Source organism: Camelus bactrianus, chromosome X (assembly GCF_048773025.1).
Source record: "Camelus bactrianus isolate YW-2024 breed Bactrian camel chromosome X, ASM4877302v1, whole genome shotgun sequence".
NCBI classification, from domain to species: Eukaryota; Metazoa; Chordata; class Mammalia; order Artiodactyla; family Camelidae; genus Camelus; species Camelus bactrianus.
This window is the reverse complement of record NC_133575.1, coordinates 7,900,955-7,920,839: the sequence shown is the minus strand read 5'-3', so window position 1 is coordinate 7,920,839 and position 19,885 is coordinate 7,900,955. Positions and strand designations below refer to the sequence as shown.

General features: G+C 42.7%; 1 protein-coding gene across 4 annotated transcripts in view; it reads left to right on the top strand.

Moving 5' to 3' along the window:
• The window catches only part of ARHGAP6 (Rho GTPase activating protein 6), a 447,389-nt gene extending 429,174 nt beyond the window's left edge, over positions 1-18,215 (top strand). For all 4 annotated transcript variants that reach the window (XM_074359699.1, XM_074359701.1, XM_074359700.1 and 1 more), the window contains exons 11-13: positions 11,380-11,648; positions 13,611-13,691; positions 16,182-18,215. In XM_074359699.1, the coding sequence (XP_074215800.1) occupies positions 11,380-11,648; positions 13,611-13,691; positions 16,182-16,882 (1,051 nt within the window). In that variant the 3' untranslated portion in view covers positions 16,883-18,215. The remainder of the gene's footprint in view (positions 1-11,379; positions 11,649-13,610; positions 13,692-16,181) is intronic.
• Positions 18,216-19,885: the final 1,670 nt, after the last annotated feature.

The window sequence follows — 19,885 nt, the reverse complement described above, 5'->3', positions numbered from 1 at the left end:
CCTAACGCTGCCTTGGGGATTTCTATTTTCATTTCCAAAGAATTAGAAAGGGTTACACAACTCCATTAAGGGTTACTTGAAGTGGAATTCTGGCGACTTTCTGGCAAATCTGATCGGTCCACCTAAACGGAAAATGTTTCAGTCTTACCAATCCATTTATCAAACCAGCAAGTGCTTTATGGAATTTTCTGTTTCATTTTTGTCTTTTTCTAGACCCTTAAGGTCCTTTTGACTGTGTTTACTAGGGAAAAACCCCACTAAATCCCCACTGGCAAGAAGCTCAAGAACTAACTATGATGTGCATCAGTGATTACACTTCTAGAATCTGAAAACTATGCTTAGGGGCCCCTGAGGCCGCGCCTGGATGCGTCTTACGTGTGTAATTTACCAGCAGGACCGGCACGTTACCAAACCACAAGACAGGCCTCAGCAAAGGCCTAGGTACTCATTTGAAGTTAGAGGTGTTCGCCCTCTTGGCTCTCCATCGCTGGTCCCCACATGCACCCATGTTTGCAGTGAGGAAAATATAAGCCTTGCTCTAGGCTATGGTTTGCCACCATTTTTCCCCCAAAGGGGAAGCACTGAATCTTTACACTAGTCAGATTCTACGATGTATCTGTACCATTTGCTATAGAGGCAGAGTGTATGGACGTGCTGAGCATTTAACAAAGCCGTTGAGGGGATAATATTGCATCATTAACCAGGAGCAAAGTTGCCACCATGACACCAAACCTTACATTGGTAACAGGAAGAGTTGTTGTTAGCCTTCATGAAAGTAGCCTTCATGCTGTGCTTTTAAGCTACTGAATTTCAACAATTCTAAGGCACATTTCCCCCCATGTTTTATCGTCTCTAAAATTGAGATTAATCTTATAATCACTGGTGTGTCCTACATTAATTCATAGCACTTTTTCTCTCTTAGTCGTATATAAAATACTGTAATGATATATCTTATTCAATGATATCTCAGTGAAATGGGCACAAATTAAATTGTTCTTTTATACTGATGTCAAATTTGATGCACTAATTTTCATTTAAAACTATTTCAGGTGTTTAAAAGTTGTGTTCTTTAGTGAAATTTGGTGGAAAGGAATTGCACATTTTTCAGGCCTCCTTCTTTCCTGGGTCATTATGTTATTAGCACTGTTCAGTCCTGCGTCGTTCCATGTCCTGCAGAGCAGGGAAGAATTCTTAAGTGGCTCATCCTTTCAAGAGCACTTTTTAAAATCCATTTCTGTGCTGATCGTTATCAAGACAAATTCTGGTTCAAGTAAGACATTCTGCCTGAATTCAGGCCCTAAGAGCCACGAGGGAACAAAAACATATTCAAATAATATAAAACGGCTGGCATTTCATGGTCTTGCTTTTCACATCAGAGAATTGGGCTCACTTAAATTTTTCCTAGGTTCCTATTTATCATCAAAGTGTAAGTTCTAATTTAAAGTAGCAAATGGCTTTTCTTCACAGTAGGTCTTGTGCCACCAGAATTTAAATGAACTCCCTTCTATCCCTCCCCTGTGCAAGAAAACAGACGTGGCGGCCTTTCTGATTGTGAATCCGCCATAAGCAACATTTGTAACCCTTCTCTACAGGAAGGCTAGAAAACATACTGATTTTTGACTTGCCGGATTTCTGCTTTCATATTTTTACATAGATAAATATTCCACTTTGAAGAATAAGTGATAGAAGTTATTTTTATGTGGTTTTTCGAGTATGTTCTTTGCGTATAGATGCCAAGAAGTGAGCCTTTCTCCCCCCTTAGGAAAAGGAGAGAGCCCATCCCAAACCGTACAGCTGTGCGGCCTCTTCCATTCCCTGTCCCTGTAGGAATAAGGCCAAGATCTTAGGTGAGTGTCAGGGCTTCCGGGAAAGGGAGATGAACTCATGGGACCTCTGGAGATGGGAGAGACTAGAAAACATTTGGAGAAGACTTGCTTAATAAGGAGGAGAAGAGAGTGTTCGGTTTTTCCCTCTAGGTACAGGTCAAGCAGCAGCCTGGAAGGTTGATAATGCTGTCATGAGGTAAAATACATATATTAATAAGTAAATGTTTATTTTTAATGACCTTTTGAGGCTTGAAAGTCCTAACCCTCCAGCTGTAGGCAGTCTCTTCGTGCTTTCAAGGCGTGCTTCTCCAGCTTCAGCATGCAGGCACATCAGCAAGAGGTCTTGTTAAAAGGCCATTTCTGAATCAGTAGCTCAAGCAGAGGGGGTCGGGGAGACGGCATTTCTCACAAGCACCCCCACCGCCGCCCGATTAGGCTGTGATGCCTCTGCTCCGTGGTCCACACTTGGAGTAGCAAAAGCTTAAAATGTCAAGGCAAATTCTTGACTCGAAGAGCTCGCAGACTTGAAGAAGGCCCACAGGGTGACAATGACAGGAGGCATGTCCCTGAGCACGTCACGGAGTGCAAAATGCTCCGTGCTGGGCCGCCGCCTCTCAGCGTCGCCTGCCCGTTCCAGTCTCCTGGGGAGCTTGAAGCACAGCTCCGCCTGGGCACCACCCCCTAGAGATTGCGATTCATGTATTCGGGGGTGCAGCGTGGACAGTGGGATTCTGAAAAGCTCCCATGTAATTCTAACGAGCAGCTGAGTAAGAACTGCTGGCTGAGAGCTACCACGTTAGATACCATGTCCTTACTGTCATACAGGCACTTGAGCTGGGCAGTTTTTTACATTCCAAGGGGGTCTTTGTGTTGGCAAAGAAGGGAACCAGTGCTCCAGACCATAAATCCACGTGGAGTTTGGAGGAGAGAAAGAAGTGTTTCCTACAGTCTCAAGGATAGCTTCTGAAAGAGCTAGAGAGGTTGCCAGTAGGCCTGGATGTTTAGGGAGCTTGAACCAGGGCCTGGTCATAAAAGTAAATATGTCAGCTGTCTGGGGACACGGTAAAGAGGCTGGCCAGCACAGAGGGCAGAAGCCCTTAAATGGCAGGCTTAGTGGTGGTGCTTAAGTCAAGAAGCAGCGGTGAAGAATTACAGTGATGAGAGATTATGGTAATGATAGATTACAGTGGTGACAAATCACAGTCCCCCCAATGCCAGATAGTGTTGGCCACATTGGAGTGTCAATTACCCATCAATAGCACACACTGATATAATACAATGTGCTGGTTGTGAGCTTTGGACCCAGAGCCAGACTGCCTGAATTCAAATTCCAGCTCTACTGCTATCAGCTGTGAGGTCTTGGGTAAATAAATTCCTCTCTCTCCGTCTCAGATTCCTCATCTATAAACTAGGCATACAAAGTAGCACAAACTTTATAGTGTTGTTTTGCTATTAGAATATTGTCTGGTTTTTAATAAATGCTTAGTAAATGTTAATGGTTGTTATCACATTACTTGGAATTTCGCCATTCTGTTCATTTATGACTACTTACCAAAGACTTAGGTGTCACTAGATTCTACCTTGCTGTCCACGAGATGGCCACCTATGAAGGCAATATGGCATGAAAGAACCCATACATGTTAACTTGTAGCGCTGACATCAGGGCGGTGGTGTGGTTCTAGAACAGACAGAGGGGTGCCGGTGAGAGGCGCTGAAGTGGGAACACAACCTGCTCACGCCAGGCCAGGTAGATTTCAGAAAGGACTGGAGGCCGATTATGTTTGCAGGTCATGAGGTCCAGAGCTTGGACAAGCTGTGGTGCGATGGGAATGGACAGAATTCTTGTTCTGAAGACTTTATTTAGTGAAAACTCAGCTACGAGGGCTATAAAAGGTAAGGATCGCATGGAAGAGCACAGAGTGGGAAGCAAGAGTGGCTTCTAAAATGAATAGCGTAAGTGCAGTGATGTGCACGACCTCCCTCGTTCTTCCCTTCCGACCCTTTGATTTATTTCCTGAAGCTTCTGTTCTTTGCCATCAGTTCACATACCTAAATAAAGCTTTAGATTCCCCTGCCCCATGTGGAAACTGCACAAGGTTTTATTTGGAGTGGAAAAGTAAGTTTTCAAAAGCGTGTAAAACCAAGAACATATTTTTTACAATTTCTGTTTTGAAAGTTGAACATTTAGTGATATTTGGGAATTTAGTGTTTTGTTTTGAGTTGAGTTTTTTCCCTTCCTTATGCAACAACAGAACTGGAGGAGTGAAAGGAGGATTCATTATTTTTTCTTGTGCTTGTCTACTCACATTTTTGGTGTCTACCAAAATGGAATGCCAACAGGAGATTAGAAGAGATTTATATTGCTAACAATGCAAGACTTCTAGTTTTTTAATTGCTTGTCTGGTATATTTATTAGAATGATATGCCCTTTTCTTCAAAGATACTTAGAATAGACCTCTTCCCCCTGTCATTTAGGGATATAAGGAGATAGGGGATGAGAATGGAAGGTAAATCAAAGAGGCATTTGCAACAGAACAGAAGTATCATAGCAGGGGTGAGACTAGGGTGAGGAGAGTGAGGTGCAAATTTTAAGGGTGTTCTAAAAGAGTCATCAAAATGAACAAGATCGAAATGTGGTGTTTCAAAAGATCAACACCAAAAATCTATGATAAACAAAATATCAAAGAATTTAAAAGACTAGTGCCACACCAAGCCACACTGGAGCCCAAAGCAAGGGGTAAAATGTGTGTCCCTGGCTTAAGTGGATGCGAATTCATTGATAATGTTTTGAAAATGCTCTTCTTTGCTTATCTCATTTTTAACTGAGAAAATGTCTATGTTTGACAATTTCTCCAGACCAAGTGACAATCTGGAATAGTTTTTAATTAAGTTAAGCTCAGCTAAAATAGTAATAAAATTCTGTTTGGACATAAATAAAGGTTTTCAACTTAATAGAATGTTGTAAGTTCTAATGTACCTACTTTAATTTTTGAATATTTCCAATTGCTCTAATATTCTGGGGGAAAAATAACCACTGAAACATGTATACCTGTATGGTGCACAGGCTGAATAGAGCATGTTCCCTACTATATTCCAGAAACAAAATCAAAATAGAACAAATTTAATTGCATTGGGAGAGAAGGCGGATATGGATGAGCCAAACCCATAGGTATATGTTTTTAAATTTCATTGGATTTCATTCTGTTAGTAGCCTTCACAAAACTTTTGCTGAAATCGCTCCCTGAAATAGCAGAACTGGTGACCAGCCAGGCAGGACCATGGATGAAGCCTCATAGTTGTCCCAGAGGATAAAGTGTCAGAACTGAAAAGAAGCTGTTAACATTGTTGAGCTACAGGTTTCTCCTGTTGAATAATAACTCTACCTTCCTTACTATGGAAGAGCCTCAGGCCTTAGAATTTAAAGGCATCACGTTTAAATCAACAAATCTCATGGAGATAATTTATTTTAATCTTTCAAAGATTGCCATAAAAAGTCTTCTTCCACAAAACCACGGAGTGTTACAGGATGAACTAAGAGTTCTGTTTTCCTTTTACCAGCATCTATAAAATCAGAAAGGTTTCAGGAAATTTTCAGAGACCTGAAATCAGACTTAACCAGCATAGTATAATAGCCCTGAGTGCTGTGAGTCTGGTAGTAGCTGGTGGCCTCAACTGTCTTTCTGTTCCAATTCCTTGGAAATTATGAAGCATTAAACACACACACACACACACACACACACACACACACACACACACATACTCCATTCAAGAAAGCCCTTTCAGCCAGATAATTTTAGGAAAAACATATGTAGAAAAGAGAATTCCATAATGAAAAATTATGAAAAGTGTGAATGTGCCTCCTGTTGAAAGGCAATCCAAGATGGGGGGCAGAAGAGGGTGTAGCTCAGTGGCAGAGCGCATGCTTAGCATGCATGAAGTCCTGGGTTCAATCCCCAATGCCCCCATTAAAATAAATAAACAAACTTAATTACCTCTCCTCTCCCCACCCCCCCAAAAAGGTAGAGGGAGAATTCATCACATCCCCTCTTTTCCCCAGCACCTTTACTGTGATCAACTTCTTTATAAACTTGCAAGATATTAATTTGAAGATGTTTGACCAGGCGTACTGTAAACAAAATTAATAAAATCATCACTGTTTTCTCTTCACCTGTCATAGTGCCTCTATATGCTGGGGCTATTAGGAAGGAATTAATAAGAGCTAAAAATGAGGGGAGAAATTTCCCCAAAGGCCTGGGCAACTTCTAATGTCCAGGGTGCTGGCTTTATCTCCTGGTGGGAGTTTGGATTCGTGTCAGCTTCTCTTTGGAACGGGGTGCCTTTGTCCCTAGGATTCTGCATAAAGGATGCTTTGCAGAACAGTATGAGGAATGTGAAAATCGTCCATAAATCCAGAGCTAGGCAGTGGATTCCTTTCCCCCTACCGTGAACGGTGTCCGAGATGGTTATGTGCTTTGAGTTCCAACAGACTAAGGTTTATCAGTTAACGACGAAGTCCAGCGTGAAACCAATGCAAGTTCAAACTCTCCAAGGATGCTTCTCACTGGAGTAGCTCAGTGAGGGGCTGGGCTGGCCACATCCGGTGATTGAACCGGAGTTTTCCGTTTATCCGCAGAACAAGTTCTGTGCCTCCGGCTGCGGTGCAGGCCTGCCCACAGTACCCTGCCAGCGTGTTTACACCCTGACCTGGAGGGACCGGCTAAGGGTGAGAAAGCCATTCGCTCTCCATGTCCATCTCATGCGTACCTGGTTAGCTGAGACTGGCCACGCATGCTGTGGACGGTCCTGGGACTTTCAGGTCTCCTGGGGAAGCTCTCCATCCATGGAGGCAAATCCGTGTCAACTGTCAGGGTATCTGCTCAGCGCTCCCATCCTCCATCCATGAAATTCCAACACACAGACAGAGAAGCCACTGTGTGCTTCTGAACTATAGTTCTCGTCCGGTGAATCACTGGTTAAATATTTTATATAAATAAGTACATGACTATTTATTGCCTTTACTTGAAGTGCTGAACTTAAAATTGTCTTCGTAGAGTTGAATCATCTTAGAGGCAAATCTTAGAGAAGACATTGGTGGCTACTCATCTCATTCTTTCAGAGATACCCTAGGGAGGAAGGGGGTCCTGGATTTGTTTCCAGTTGATTTAATGATAAAGCAATAGAATGACACTAAAATTTTTTTAAACTCTGAACTGCCTATGTTGTAATGAGAGTTCTGAGGAGTGAATAAAGTAGTCTTATTTTGTTTATTAACTGGTGGGGTCTCATGTGGAAAGACTCTCTTGAGCATAGGTTCTTAGGCAAATTTGGCCACCGCCTTACTGACCTCTGCTGAGAAAATAAAATGATAAATAGGAAATACTTTTAACATATAAAAGAGCCATCAACTCTAAGTCTAAGAGAAAGCACTTTACTATTGAGTTTTAATAATACTGAGTAGTAGTTACCAAATACGCTTTAGGAGTCTCGACCCCTTCTGCCTGTACTGCTGGAGAGACACCTTATTCCATCTGCTCGTTTCTTCCTAGACGGCGATCAGAAACAAGGAGGGTTATTAGCGCTAGCTTAGTACAGTGCCTGCCACACAATGAACTCTGCATAAATATCCATTTTTGTGCCTCTCACAGGCCAAGGGGTTATGTCACGTAAGTGTGTGTCACAAGCTGTTTGCCATGTATACTCAATCTGTATCCCCTTCCGTGGCCAAGATACGCTGGCTGGGAAGAAAGGCATCACCTCTTGTTGGGTGGCCCCATCTGCCCGTGCCCCTGACTGTGAGACTCACGGCCTGGGTCTACCTCACTCACCTCTACCTCCAGGGATTAGCTTTCACCAGCTCCTCCGGTTTCTCCCCTGAGTGGGGCCACAGCTGTGGTGACTTTGGGGGCCTGAGTGTGGAGAATGACATAAAAGCAGAGAAAGGCAGATTGGTCTCTCCCGCCCACCTCTCACCTAAACATATTTTGGTCCATAACCAAAGCACATTCGGTTATCTGGATCCTGCCACCTCAAAGTCAGGACTGCCACATTTACCCCCACTGCCAGCCATGGCTGAGGTTTTGGCCACTATCTGGGGTTTTTCTCCCGATTTGACTTAGTAGATCCTTAGCCTCATCTATGGGTAGATGGAGGGCAGGTAGGTTTGGTATGGGAGGTTCTCAGGCTTCCCCGAGCATCAAAATTACCTGGGGTGCTTTTAAAGCCCTGACCGCAAAGGTTCCCTTTCAGTTGGCCAAGCCAGCTTCATGGGCCGAACCTGGTACTCAGAAGAAGCGCACATTTGGCTTAATGATCTGCTGTCACCATCTTGAAATTCTAATCATTTTTCAATTTCATTTTGCCCCGGATCCCGCATATGATAACCAGTCCTGTCAGTGGGTCCAGGATGGAGCTTGAGAATTTGCATTTCCAACAAGTGATCCATTTCCCAGGTGATGCCAATGCCGCTGCGTCAGAATCACTGAGTGAGGTTTTACAGAGTCAACCCAAAGAACAGAGGAAGGGGACGGTGGCCCTCCACCTCCTCCTTGTTCATGTCTGCTTGATCAGATCCAATCACAACCAAGAAAATGGAGGGAAAATAGTGTGGCAGCTTCAGTTTTGGCGGAGGGGTGGGTGCTAAAATTTTTATTTTATTTTATTTTTTTATTGAAGTATAGTCAGTTTACAATGTTGTGTCAGTTTCTGGTGTACAACATAATAGTTCAGTCATACATATACATACATATTATTTGTTTTCATATTCTTTTTCATTATAGGTGACTATAAGATATTGACTATAGTTCCCTGTGCTACACAGTAGGACCTTGTTGTTTGTTTTATATATAGTAGTGTATATCTGCAAATCTCGATATCCCTTCCCAATTTATCCCTTCCCACCCCCTTTCCCCACTAGTAACCATAAGTTTAAAGAGTTAGTTTCAGTTATTTTTGTTATTGCTATTCTTGTTCTTTGTTTTGTTTTGTTTTGTTTTAACCAAACTAAATGCTCTCATGAAGCATGCTGCCTTTTCAGTACTCCCAACAATGTGGGCGTGATTTCCCTGTCCAAAAACACTTTATTGAAGCAGCTTGCAGAAATATGTAAAGTGGAGCAATATCCTAGTAACTAATTTGAAAGACCAGGGAAAGTGGAGTGATGAGGTAAAATGAAGTTGTGCTGTGAACACACTAAGGCGTACCACCAGCTCCAATACTCCAACTCGACTGGAGCCCCAACTCCTCGGAGCCTTGTAGCAGTCACTGCAAAGACAGTTACTTTCTTTATTCCCTGACACAAGGTTCCATGTGGAGAAATAATTTTTACCTCCAAGTAGGTGAAAATAACCTGCTTTGCTTGAGAGAAACACAAATGTCCCTAGTACTGAGATGTTTGAGAAATTTCTTCCATGAGGCATCTTTCTTAGGTTTATCTATTTTTTTTTTAGTGGAGGTACTGGGGATTGAACCCAGGACCTTGTGTGCATGCTCAGCACGTGCTCTACCACTGAGCTATACCTCCCACCATGAGGTATCTTTCTTTATGCACATAACTATTGGCTGAATCTGGAACTTGTAATGTTTTGTTGGATATATTTGATGTGTTTTGTGTGACAGGTAAGCAAGATACGAGACAGAACTATTGTGGGCTCCATGCCCTACGGTATGACCTTTCCAAAACTTTCCTCCTGTTGTAAGGGGGCCGAAAAAGCATTCGAAGCCCTGATAGTTATTTTGTTTTGGCAAATGAGTTGACTTGACTCTCTTTAAAACATCCCATAAAATAAGGCTTTGTGTACCCACTGCTAGTGATATATCACAATGACTTCCTCTTGCCCAGTAGACAGAAGACATTTTTCATTAATGAATGGAAAAGTGTCAGCTAAACGGGAAACAACTGAAATTAGCCCAGCAATCTGATGTCTAGCCCTGGGCAGGATAGAGAGCCCTGATTCTGAGCTGAGCTCTGTGTGGCTGCAAGTTCAACTCATTTGTATTTTCCTATTTTCATAGTAAAGTTTCCTCAACCAGAGTCAAACTCCATGACGACCGGCAAATGTCCATGTGTTTTGTTTTGTGTTCCCTTCACTTGATTTAGGGAGGGTTTCCCCTTTTAATTAGATATGGGGGTTAAATCACTTTTTCCCACTTTCCAGAAGTAGTAGTACGTTCCTTGTATTTTCCCTGCATTCACCGGAGGCCTGAAGTTTCTGGAAAACCATCCTCTTGGTTGTCCTCTGACTTGTTCCCGTAAGACTATCAGTCATCGGTTTAAAAAGGAGGGAAGGAAAGGATTTATTTATTCCATGTGGGTGAGAAATTCCCTCAGCAAAACATATTTGGGCCCCTGGCTGCCTCGGTGGCAGGCGAAGCAGGTCACTGATGCTGAAATGCTTGCCTGGGACGCTGCCCCCTGCTGGAAACCCCAGGTGAAGCTAGACCCCCTGTGAGTGCACTTCCCCTGTGTTGCACGCACAGAACCCTTTGGTTAGGAAAGAATTGCTCAAGCATGTGTTTACTTTCTTTAAGATCACAAAGGATTTGTTTTGAAAAAGTAAACCAAAAGAAAGCAAAGACCAGTAAAGAGAAGTGAATGGGGCGGGGCGGGGGAGGGGGAACAGAAGCAGGTTTTGGAACTTTTAATCAATCTGTGATCATTTCCCTTTAAGATGTTGTCAGGGCCACCTTTTTGAGGAAGGTAGAAAAAACAGATGTTCCCAGGTAAGACTTGGAACACTCTTGTCATGTTCCTGATGTTCCCATTTGTCCTGTTCTGCTCACATTTTCACTGTTATTTCTGTTGCTATGACAATTTATACACCTATAAAACTTAATGAATATGCTTACTAGGGTGCTTGGTATCAATTTGTAAAAACACTAGTGCCTTGTAGAATCCTTTTAGATGTATTTAAATACAGTGGACTCTAGTGCTGGTCATATATTTATCATTTTATACATGAAACAACTGTTTCCACCATCCTCACCATCCTCACCATCCTCATCAACATCAGCATCGTTGCCGACGTCGTCATCACAGGAAGGGTGGATTTACTTACGCTAAGCACTTGGGTGGGGGGAGAAAAAGTGTCCATAAAGCCATAATGAACTGCATGTAAAGTTTCAATCATAGTTTTATCTGAATTATTTTTAATTCAGGATATTGAGGAAAGTCAAAGAGTTATCTACAGGTTTTCCTTACTTAACAGATAGTGAGCATCAGACTTTACTTTAAAAACGGAGACAGGGATTAATCCAACAGGCATTTCAGCGGTGCACCTTGGCGAACACAGGGATCCATCTGTTTCAATCTCCCCTGCCCCACTTCGCCTTGCTGTTTCCTGTAACATCTGTTGGGTTTTACTGCCATCTACTGGCCATCTTATGGAAACGCTTTCACCTTCTTGACAGACGTCTTGGACCATTGCTCAGAAGGTCTTTTTGTTTCAACCCGTGTCCATTCATTCTCCTCCTGTCATTTGTGAAACCATCAGGTTGTTTCAGTCTGCTCACTCCCTGTTAACACACTCACGCTCCTGTAATTCTCTCCTTGTGCCAGAAGCCCTGACATGCTGAGGTCGGAAGTTTCCTTTTCCATGGGAGGAAGGCACTCGTCCACAGACTCCAACAAGGCCTCCAGCGGAGACCTCTCCCCTTATGACAACAACTCCCCAGTGCTGTCTGAACGCTCCCTGCTGGCTATGCAAGAGGATGTGGCCCCGGGGGGCTCGGAGAAGCTTTACAAAGGGCCGGAGCAGTATGTGCTGGTGGGCCACCTGCCATCTTCAAAGTCAAGGGAGAGTTCTCCTGGACCAAGACTTGGGAAAGGTACCTGGAGCCGGGCTGGCGCTGGCCCACCCAGGGACTCTGACTGCATGTGGCCTGGTGTGGGCGCTTTGGGCCTTCTCTCCCTCTCTCCCTTGTTTCCTGCTTCTCTGATTCAGTGGCATTTACTGAGGACCTGCCGAACACCCACGCCGGGTCTGAGTCCCCGCAGACCTGGCTGTCTGGGAAGCAGTCTCATGCTCGGAAAGCCACCGACCTTCCCACCTGACTTGCCCGTCAGCATCCAAGGAACTTTACGTGCCCTGGCCTGGGGGTTGGGGTGCATATTTGTTAGTCTAAGATGTCACCCAATTATTTGTGTTACTTTTATAAAGAGAACAAGCTGAACTTACAGACAGCATGTTCCAAAGAGATCTCCACGGGAGATGACCAGTTTTAGGCAACATAACGTTTTCATGGTCAAATACATTTGGGAAATGCTGGAGTAAGCAAGCTAACGGTTTCTCTACTGTACAATTTCTCAAACCCTTTAAAGTGCTAGTGAGCACATGAATTTCCACAATGGGAGGGAGACTATGCTTTGCAGCTTTTCCCAAATTTATTTGACCACTGAGTGGTTCTGTTCTCCCCTCCACAGAGTACTTCCTCAGGGTCAGGACTCAGAAGGACACTGTTTAAGTGAGAACTGAAAGACACAGTACAAAATCTTGCTATTTTAGCTCAAATTTATAGTTTAGTCTGAAGAGCCACTCTGGAAGGGCTCCTATTTTTTCTGGTGTTTTTAATCCTAGCATCTTTATTGTTATTTCACAAATATTTGTGTCAAAAATGTTTGTAACTTACAATGAAACCAGTAACCCATGTTCCCATCAGGCATAAGATTTATTTTTAAAATATTAAAGGCAAAAAATTTATTTTTAAAAGATTGAAGGATTTGCCTCATCTGTCAAACAGACTCAGGGGCATCTCTTCAGGATGAACTAAGAGAATGCATATGAACTGCTGAACCCAGTAGACATTTGCTTCTAGAAATAGTCATTATCATCACACCATGGTATCGTAGTGAGGATTAAATGAGACAGTGAAAATGCCTAGTATAGCGCCTCATACTGGAGATATTTACAGACAGACTAAAGGGATGTATGGGAAAATACATGTATGAATAATACAGGGAGGACTCTATTGAGGCTAGTACGGTGTGTTCCTGAGGGTAGTACTAGATTTTAAAACTATAACTATTGTTCTTCTATCTCTGTGTTAATGCGGTTGGAGCTATTGTCACCCATCACAATAGTACTCGTTTCCTATCGCCACCATAATAAATGACCACAAACTTAGCGTTTAAAACAACACACAAATCTATTATCTTCCAGCTCTGGGCGTCACAAGTCTAAAATGGGCCCACAGGCCTGTGCTCCTTCTGGAGACTCTAGGGAACAATGTTTTCTTGCCTTTTCCCACTTCTAGAGGCTGCCTGCATTCTTTGGTGCATGGCCCCTTCCTCCATCTTTAAAGCCAGCAATGCAGCATCCTCTGTCTTGCCTTCTTCTTATAAGGACTCTTGTGATTCCATGGGGCTCACACAGATAACCCAGGTTCATCTCCCCATCTCAGAATCCATAACGTAATCGCACCTGCCAAGTGCCTTTTGAATATAACATCTTTAGAGGTTCTGGGGATCATGACACAGATATTTGGGGGGGATCCTTATTCTGTCTACCACAGCATACTATAGAAAGAGCCTTTTTGTAAATCCCAAATGGAATGAGCCTCTTAAAAAGGCAGGTCTGCTTCGTATTTTGTCTTGTATCCATCACAGTCTCAAATACAGGACTTTGAGCACAAGAGATGTTAGGAAAAAATTTGTTTATTCATTTTTTGCTCTTCAATTTTCATTGTGAGTTAGATGCCTTTTTAAAAATTTGCATTCTTTTTTATTGAAGTAGAGTCGGTTTTCAATGTTGTGTCAATAATTACATACCTTTTTTATACACTTTGTCCTAGATATGGCAGAGGAGGCTTTCAATATCTGGGGAACTTGGCATTCAACTTTAAAAAGTGGATCCAAAGACCCAGGAATGACAGGTGAAGTATTTTTTTTAAACTGGTATTGCATTTACGTTTTCAGTTAATTTTCATGAATTTTTGCCTTACTATCATCATAGTACATGCTTGTCAAATATTATTTGGAAAATGCTGGAAAGAGGAAAAAAGGGGATAAAGCTAGACTTATCCTTTCCACCAAAATACATCAGTCTTCGACTACATTTCATTTCCTTTCCTTTGCAAGAGTTTTGAAAGATAGTTACAATCATTCTGTCTGTGTGCCTTTATATAATTCGTTTAACTTCCATTCTTCAGTTCTTTTCCATTATTATTAAGGGCCACGTAGTATTCCAGATGCATAGTCACAGTTTACAGCCCATTGCTGGGACAACTGAGTTGTTTCCATTTTTTTATTGATGTAATAACTTATGATTTCAGGAACCTCTTTTATGTACTGTTTTTGTATTTTAAATTATGAACAGATTCACACAATGTTAGAAAGCCAGTTATAAATCCAGTTTAGGAAAGTGGGCCCAAAATTATGAACCTTTCCAAGAATATGGAGGTGTGGTCATTTCGGGTTCCATATGGGATGCATTAGCTTCTGCTGCATAAGCCATAGATGGTGGTGCCGTATTTCACTGTACTGTCCATGTGACTTTAATCTCATTGCTACTGCAAATCACTGGGTCTGCATTTTGGCTTATTTAAAAAACAAAATTGTATTTATTATTTTAATTTGCCTTTCTTTCTCACCAGTATTTTTCCATTTTTCTGTTAATCAGCTGAATGTCCCCCATTGACTATCATTTATGTCGTTGGCTATTTATGTCTGCTAGCATTTTTAAAATTGATCCTTAGGAACTCTTCCTATAGTGAAGACATTAACCCTTTATCCACATTGTTTGCCACTGATATCATTATCCCTTGCATTTTTTTTCCCTTTTGGGGTATCTGGAATTTTTTTTTTTTACAATGTTGTGTCAAATTCCAATGTAGAGCACAATTTTTCAGTTATACATGAACATATATATATTCATTGTCATTTTTTTTCACTGTGAGCTACCATAAGATCTTGCATATATTTCCCTGTGCTATAAAGTATAATCTTGTTTATCTATTCTACATTTTGAAATCCCATTCTGTCCCTTCCCACCCCCGCCCCCTTGGCAACCACAAGTTTATATTCTATGTCTATGAGTCTGTTTCTGTTTTGTATTTATGTTTTTTTTTTTTTTTAGATTCCACATATGAGCAATCTCATATGGTATTTTTCAGTTTCTCTTTCTGGCTTACTTCACTTAGGATGACATTCTCCAGGAACATCCATGTTGCTGCAAATGGCGTTATGTTGTCATTTTTATGGCCGAATAGTATTCCATTGTATAAATATACCACATCTCTTTTGCATAATTAAGTCTATCACTCTCTCTTTTTGTGAATTATATCACAAAATCAATCTTTCCATAAGAAAAAGGCAGCCTGGGGACATAGACCCCAGAACTCCTCATTTGCTTGTGAAATGCAGTGTTTGGCTCTCCCTTCAATTTCCTGAAGTAAGTTGTATCAGTTAGGGAAGGCTAACTGCTGTAACAAATATCTCCTAAATGTCAGTGGCTTAACCTCTCACAGGCTGATTTCTCCCTCACCGTCCAGTCTAGTGTAGACTGTGTAGGGTGAAGAGGGTGGGAGTGCTCTGTTCCACACAGTCATTCAGGGGCTCAAGTTCCATCTAGCCAGTGGCTCTCCCATCATCAGAGGCCTCATAGTCTTCCATGGTTTCTCCTTCCTGGGCTAGAAGTTGAGGGAAGGGAGCAAGCAGGAAAGACCAGGAGTGCATTTATTTATTTTTATTATTAGTAGTATTAATTCTATCAGGCCTACAAATAGCTCATATCACATTTCTCCACATTTGTTCGCCAGACCTCGTTTATGTGGCCCTCCTAACTGCAAGAGAGTGTGAGAAATGTCATCCAGGAAGGAAAGGGGATGATTTGGCGAACGAGCCAGTCTCCCCCACGGTGGTGGTGGTGGAATATACACAGCTCTGCTGTCTTTCATCGTCTTCTGGCACCAAATGGGGGCATTTTCGATTCAATTTTTTTATTCCTACAGCTTTTACTGAAACAATAGAAACATGAAAACATTATCATTTGTGTCTCCTCTGGATTTCAAGTTGCAATGAACAGGAAGGGCATGTTCCTTCCACCTCCGAGGTTCAGGAAAGGTTTCACAACCACGTGGGGATGGGGGAGGAGCTTCCTAAAACATAAATTAGTGCCAAGGACTGTTTAGTCTCATTTGACAGCTAACATGTCAGGGTCTAGGCATCTGTCTTTGGAGCTGCTACATGAATTGTGCCAAAAATCAAAAAGCATTTGTTATTTCACTAGGAAGTCTTTTACTTTAGGCAGCCTCAGCTGAGCGTGTCCCATGCGTTTTGAATTTTCCAGGTTGGCAGTGGGAAGGACATCCCAACAGGGATTCTACAAACTAATTCCACTTCTCGCCCTTCACTCTGGCTTCCAGGTTCCTACGGAGACATTTTTGAGAGCAGCTCCCTACGACCGGGGCCGTGCTCCCTTTCTCAAGGGAACCTGTCCCCGAATTGGCCTCGGTGGCAGGGGGGCCCGGCGGATCTGGACGGCGGTGCGCAGGGTGTGCGGAGGACTCAGACCGCGAGCGCCGTGGCGGGGTGCGGCGCGCACGCGCCCGTCTCCCGCGTCTGCAGCACGCCGCACATCCGGGGCGGCGGCGGAGCCGAGCAGCCCGCGCCGCGGCCCAGGCCCGAGCAGTGCTGGACTCTGAGCGGCGCCCAAGACGTCGCCGAGAGCGAGCCGGACGTGGCCTGGCCGCAGAGGAGAGCCAAGCCTCCGTCCCAGAGACCTGGAGAGGGTGCCAAGCACGACAAGAGGCCTCCTCCGCCTTATCCTGGTCCAGGGAAGCAAGCGTCAGCAGCGGCCCACCAGCCCGCGGAGCCACCGCTGTGGAGGCCGCAGAGGCCGGAGGAAGGCTCTGGAACCGCTCTGGAGGAGGGAAGCCAAACAGCCGAGCGGGAGCATCAGGCCGCCCAGCAAAAAGTGAGCAGCGTCCACCCCGGTCCTTCCAGCGATCAGAACAGTAAGACCTTGGGGGACCCCAACTGGCTCGACTGGCAGAGAGAGCGGTGGCAGATCTGGGAGCTCTTATCCACCGACAACCCCGACGCCCTCCCGGAAACGCTGGTATGAGCCCCACAGGCTCGAGCCCTCCCGTCCCCAGCAGCCTTCTTCAACTCAGTAGGGGAAAAAGTGGGTGTGGAACAATTGGGCACTTTCTTATTTTTCTTCCTTTACACACACACACACACACACACACACAAAAAAAAAACACGAGAGAAAACTCAGTTCACTTCAAGATAGAGAGCACTATTACCCTGGCCATTTATAATAAGATTCTATTGCATAGCCAGCCTTCAGAAAAAAACAAAAACAAAAAATGGATGTTAATACCCAGTCTAAAAGCTGTTCACATTGGCTCTGTATACGGCAAAACGCTCGCTTTGGTATCACTTAATTGTATTTATGTGTCTTCAGTTTTGACTCTTGTATATTCTGTAACAGATTATATATGATAATCGTATATGTTATATTCACAAAAAAACAGAAGGAACAAAATTTTTTAATCACTTCACTGATTCTAAGTAATGAGAGTCTGTAGAATGTTCTAGAATGTGCACAAGCGGGTTTCTGTGCTTTTGCCATAGCTTTTTAACTGAGGACAGCCCTTCCTTCAATGCCTAAGGAAAACACTAACAAAACAAAGTAAAACAGAATATGACAAGCCATATTTTTATATAGTAGTGAGATACAAAAAAGTATAGCCACTGAATGCTTTTTCATATTGAATACGTTTTAAGGAAAATATTAAATTTGATACATTATGGAATATATTTTTAGAATCTGTTTAAGAAAGAATTCAGTTAATGAAGCAAGAGAAAGGCCGTGCCTGACAAAGAAAGAATAATTAAGTTGTCCTTCCCATTTTAGGTCAAACTCAATTTTATATAGACCATATATAATATATATTTATGATGTACGATTTTTTTTCAAAACCGCAAACTGGAATCCAACTATAAAGTGTTTAAGAATCAAAATAGAGTATTCAAATGACAGAACATGGTTTTTCCTTTTGCCCCATAATCAGTATTAACCAAATTTTATGCAGTGCTTTGTAAAGTAAATCATATTTGGAAGAAAAAAAACTAAAGCTTTGTATTTACATTGTGCCAAAGGCTGAGGAAATGTTTTCTTTGGTAACTTTCTGTGTAATGTAAAACTCCTACCGCACTTCAGTAGTAAATTTGAAATTTTTCAAGTGCGAAACAATATTTGACCAGCAGGTGGCGATTCGCTTCAGTATTTTACGAGATTTTTTTTTTTTCACTTCATAAGGGAATGTGTATTATAGAAAAAGAATTTTTTTTTATAAAACATGCTACATCTTAATTTTCATGTTGGCGATGACATTTTCAGTGGTGTTTCTTAAAGTTCTTGTGCCATAATGAATAAAAAGTTAAGCAAAGGCTTTGTTCCCTGGCATTAAATCTAATGCATGAACTCACGCTTCATTCCAGACATGCACATTCCGGACTATCTACAAGTCCAAGTGTAAGAAATTATGGCACTACTGTACATAGACAGCTAAAGAGCTAGTAAAAAAAAATATCAGGTGGCTTGGGGACATAACCCAGTGACACTGAAGCATTTAGAATTTTATATTTGTTGTAAATGAAGGCTGATCGGTATCCAGTTGAAACTCAGTTGTCGATGAGAAAGCGGCTTGCTACAGGATGGGAACCCAGGTTTCCCACCTGCTGGATGGGTGCTGGCCAACACAGCCCTTGTCAATTACATCTGCACTAGAGGCCTTGGGTGCTTATTTTGCTTCAGGGCTGAAGTAATGCCATCTAGAAATGGTATCTGATGTTTCTTACTGGGAGAATGATGGGGATAGCTTCAGGCTCTGCCATTGGGTCCAGCACTTCTGCCACTGGCCGGGACTCGGGAAGGATTCCCTTGCCAGCCTCCGGGTCTTCCTGGCTGCCCACACGCAACCCAAAGTTGTAAACAAGATCCAGAGCAAACGCTGTCTTCTCGTGGCTCAGGTTGCTTTCCTGGGCCACCTACTCCCATCCTACTCCTGCTGACCCTGTGTTTTCTTGGCTTTGAATTCGACCCCGGTCTGGCCAGTTCTCTCTCTCCTTTCTGGACGTGACTGCCTAATGAACATATGAGACCCCTTCTGTCACTCGGTGCTTGCCCTAATAGTCCTGGTTTTTAAAACTTTCAGATCAGATGGCCCTGCGGCTGATGTCTGTCTCACAAGAATAATGAAAAGTATATCTATTAATAGTCAGATCTAGAATAGTGAGTCCAGAAAACATAGCTCAGAATATTTTTTTAATAATTAAATTGTGTGCGTGTGTTCTGTGCCTGTGTATGCACATGTATGTGCATGTAATGAACAATATTCACTCTCCCTTTCTCTTTGGATGGTCTGAGCCCAGTGGCCATACCTTTAGTTTAGTGTGTGAAAGCATGTTTCTTAGATGCTTTTATCACATTGACACACACAGGACCCGAAGACCTGAGTGGAAATTGGAGTCATTTCTAACACCTTGTAAATCACATAATACCTAACAAGAAAAACATAAACTCTTTCAAGTTGGACAAAACCATTTAGCAGGCAGTTGAGGTTACTCATTCCCGGGAGCAGAGAGCTCCGACAATCAAGAAAAAAGCTACGATGTGCCGCAGATGTCTCTGCATCTGAATACTCAGTTACCGTGTTTGCGTCTCTGGCAGTGGGCAGAGTGACGATGGCAGACAATAACAAATAGGACTTTGTCTAGATCTAAGTAACTATTAACATACATTTGTTGTGGGTTTTTATAGAAAAAAACCTCTTATACCAATGGAGTTTGTGCAAATTGAAGAAATTTCTAAATAAGCCCAGCTTGCTTCTTTTCTTATGCACATTTTAATACACATCTGCTTGGCAGAGCAACAGCCCTGGGATTAAACTTAAGAAGTTGGCAAAACAGAGTCCAGGCCTGTGGTGTCTGTCAGTCTGATAAGCAAACTGCAGGAGGTGGATTCAACTGAACTGAGAAGGAAGACAATGATGGGGGAAGAGTCACACGGGGATGAAAACAGGACATCTCCACCGGGCAGAATTGTAAAACAGGACAA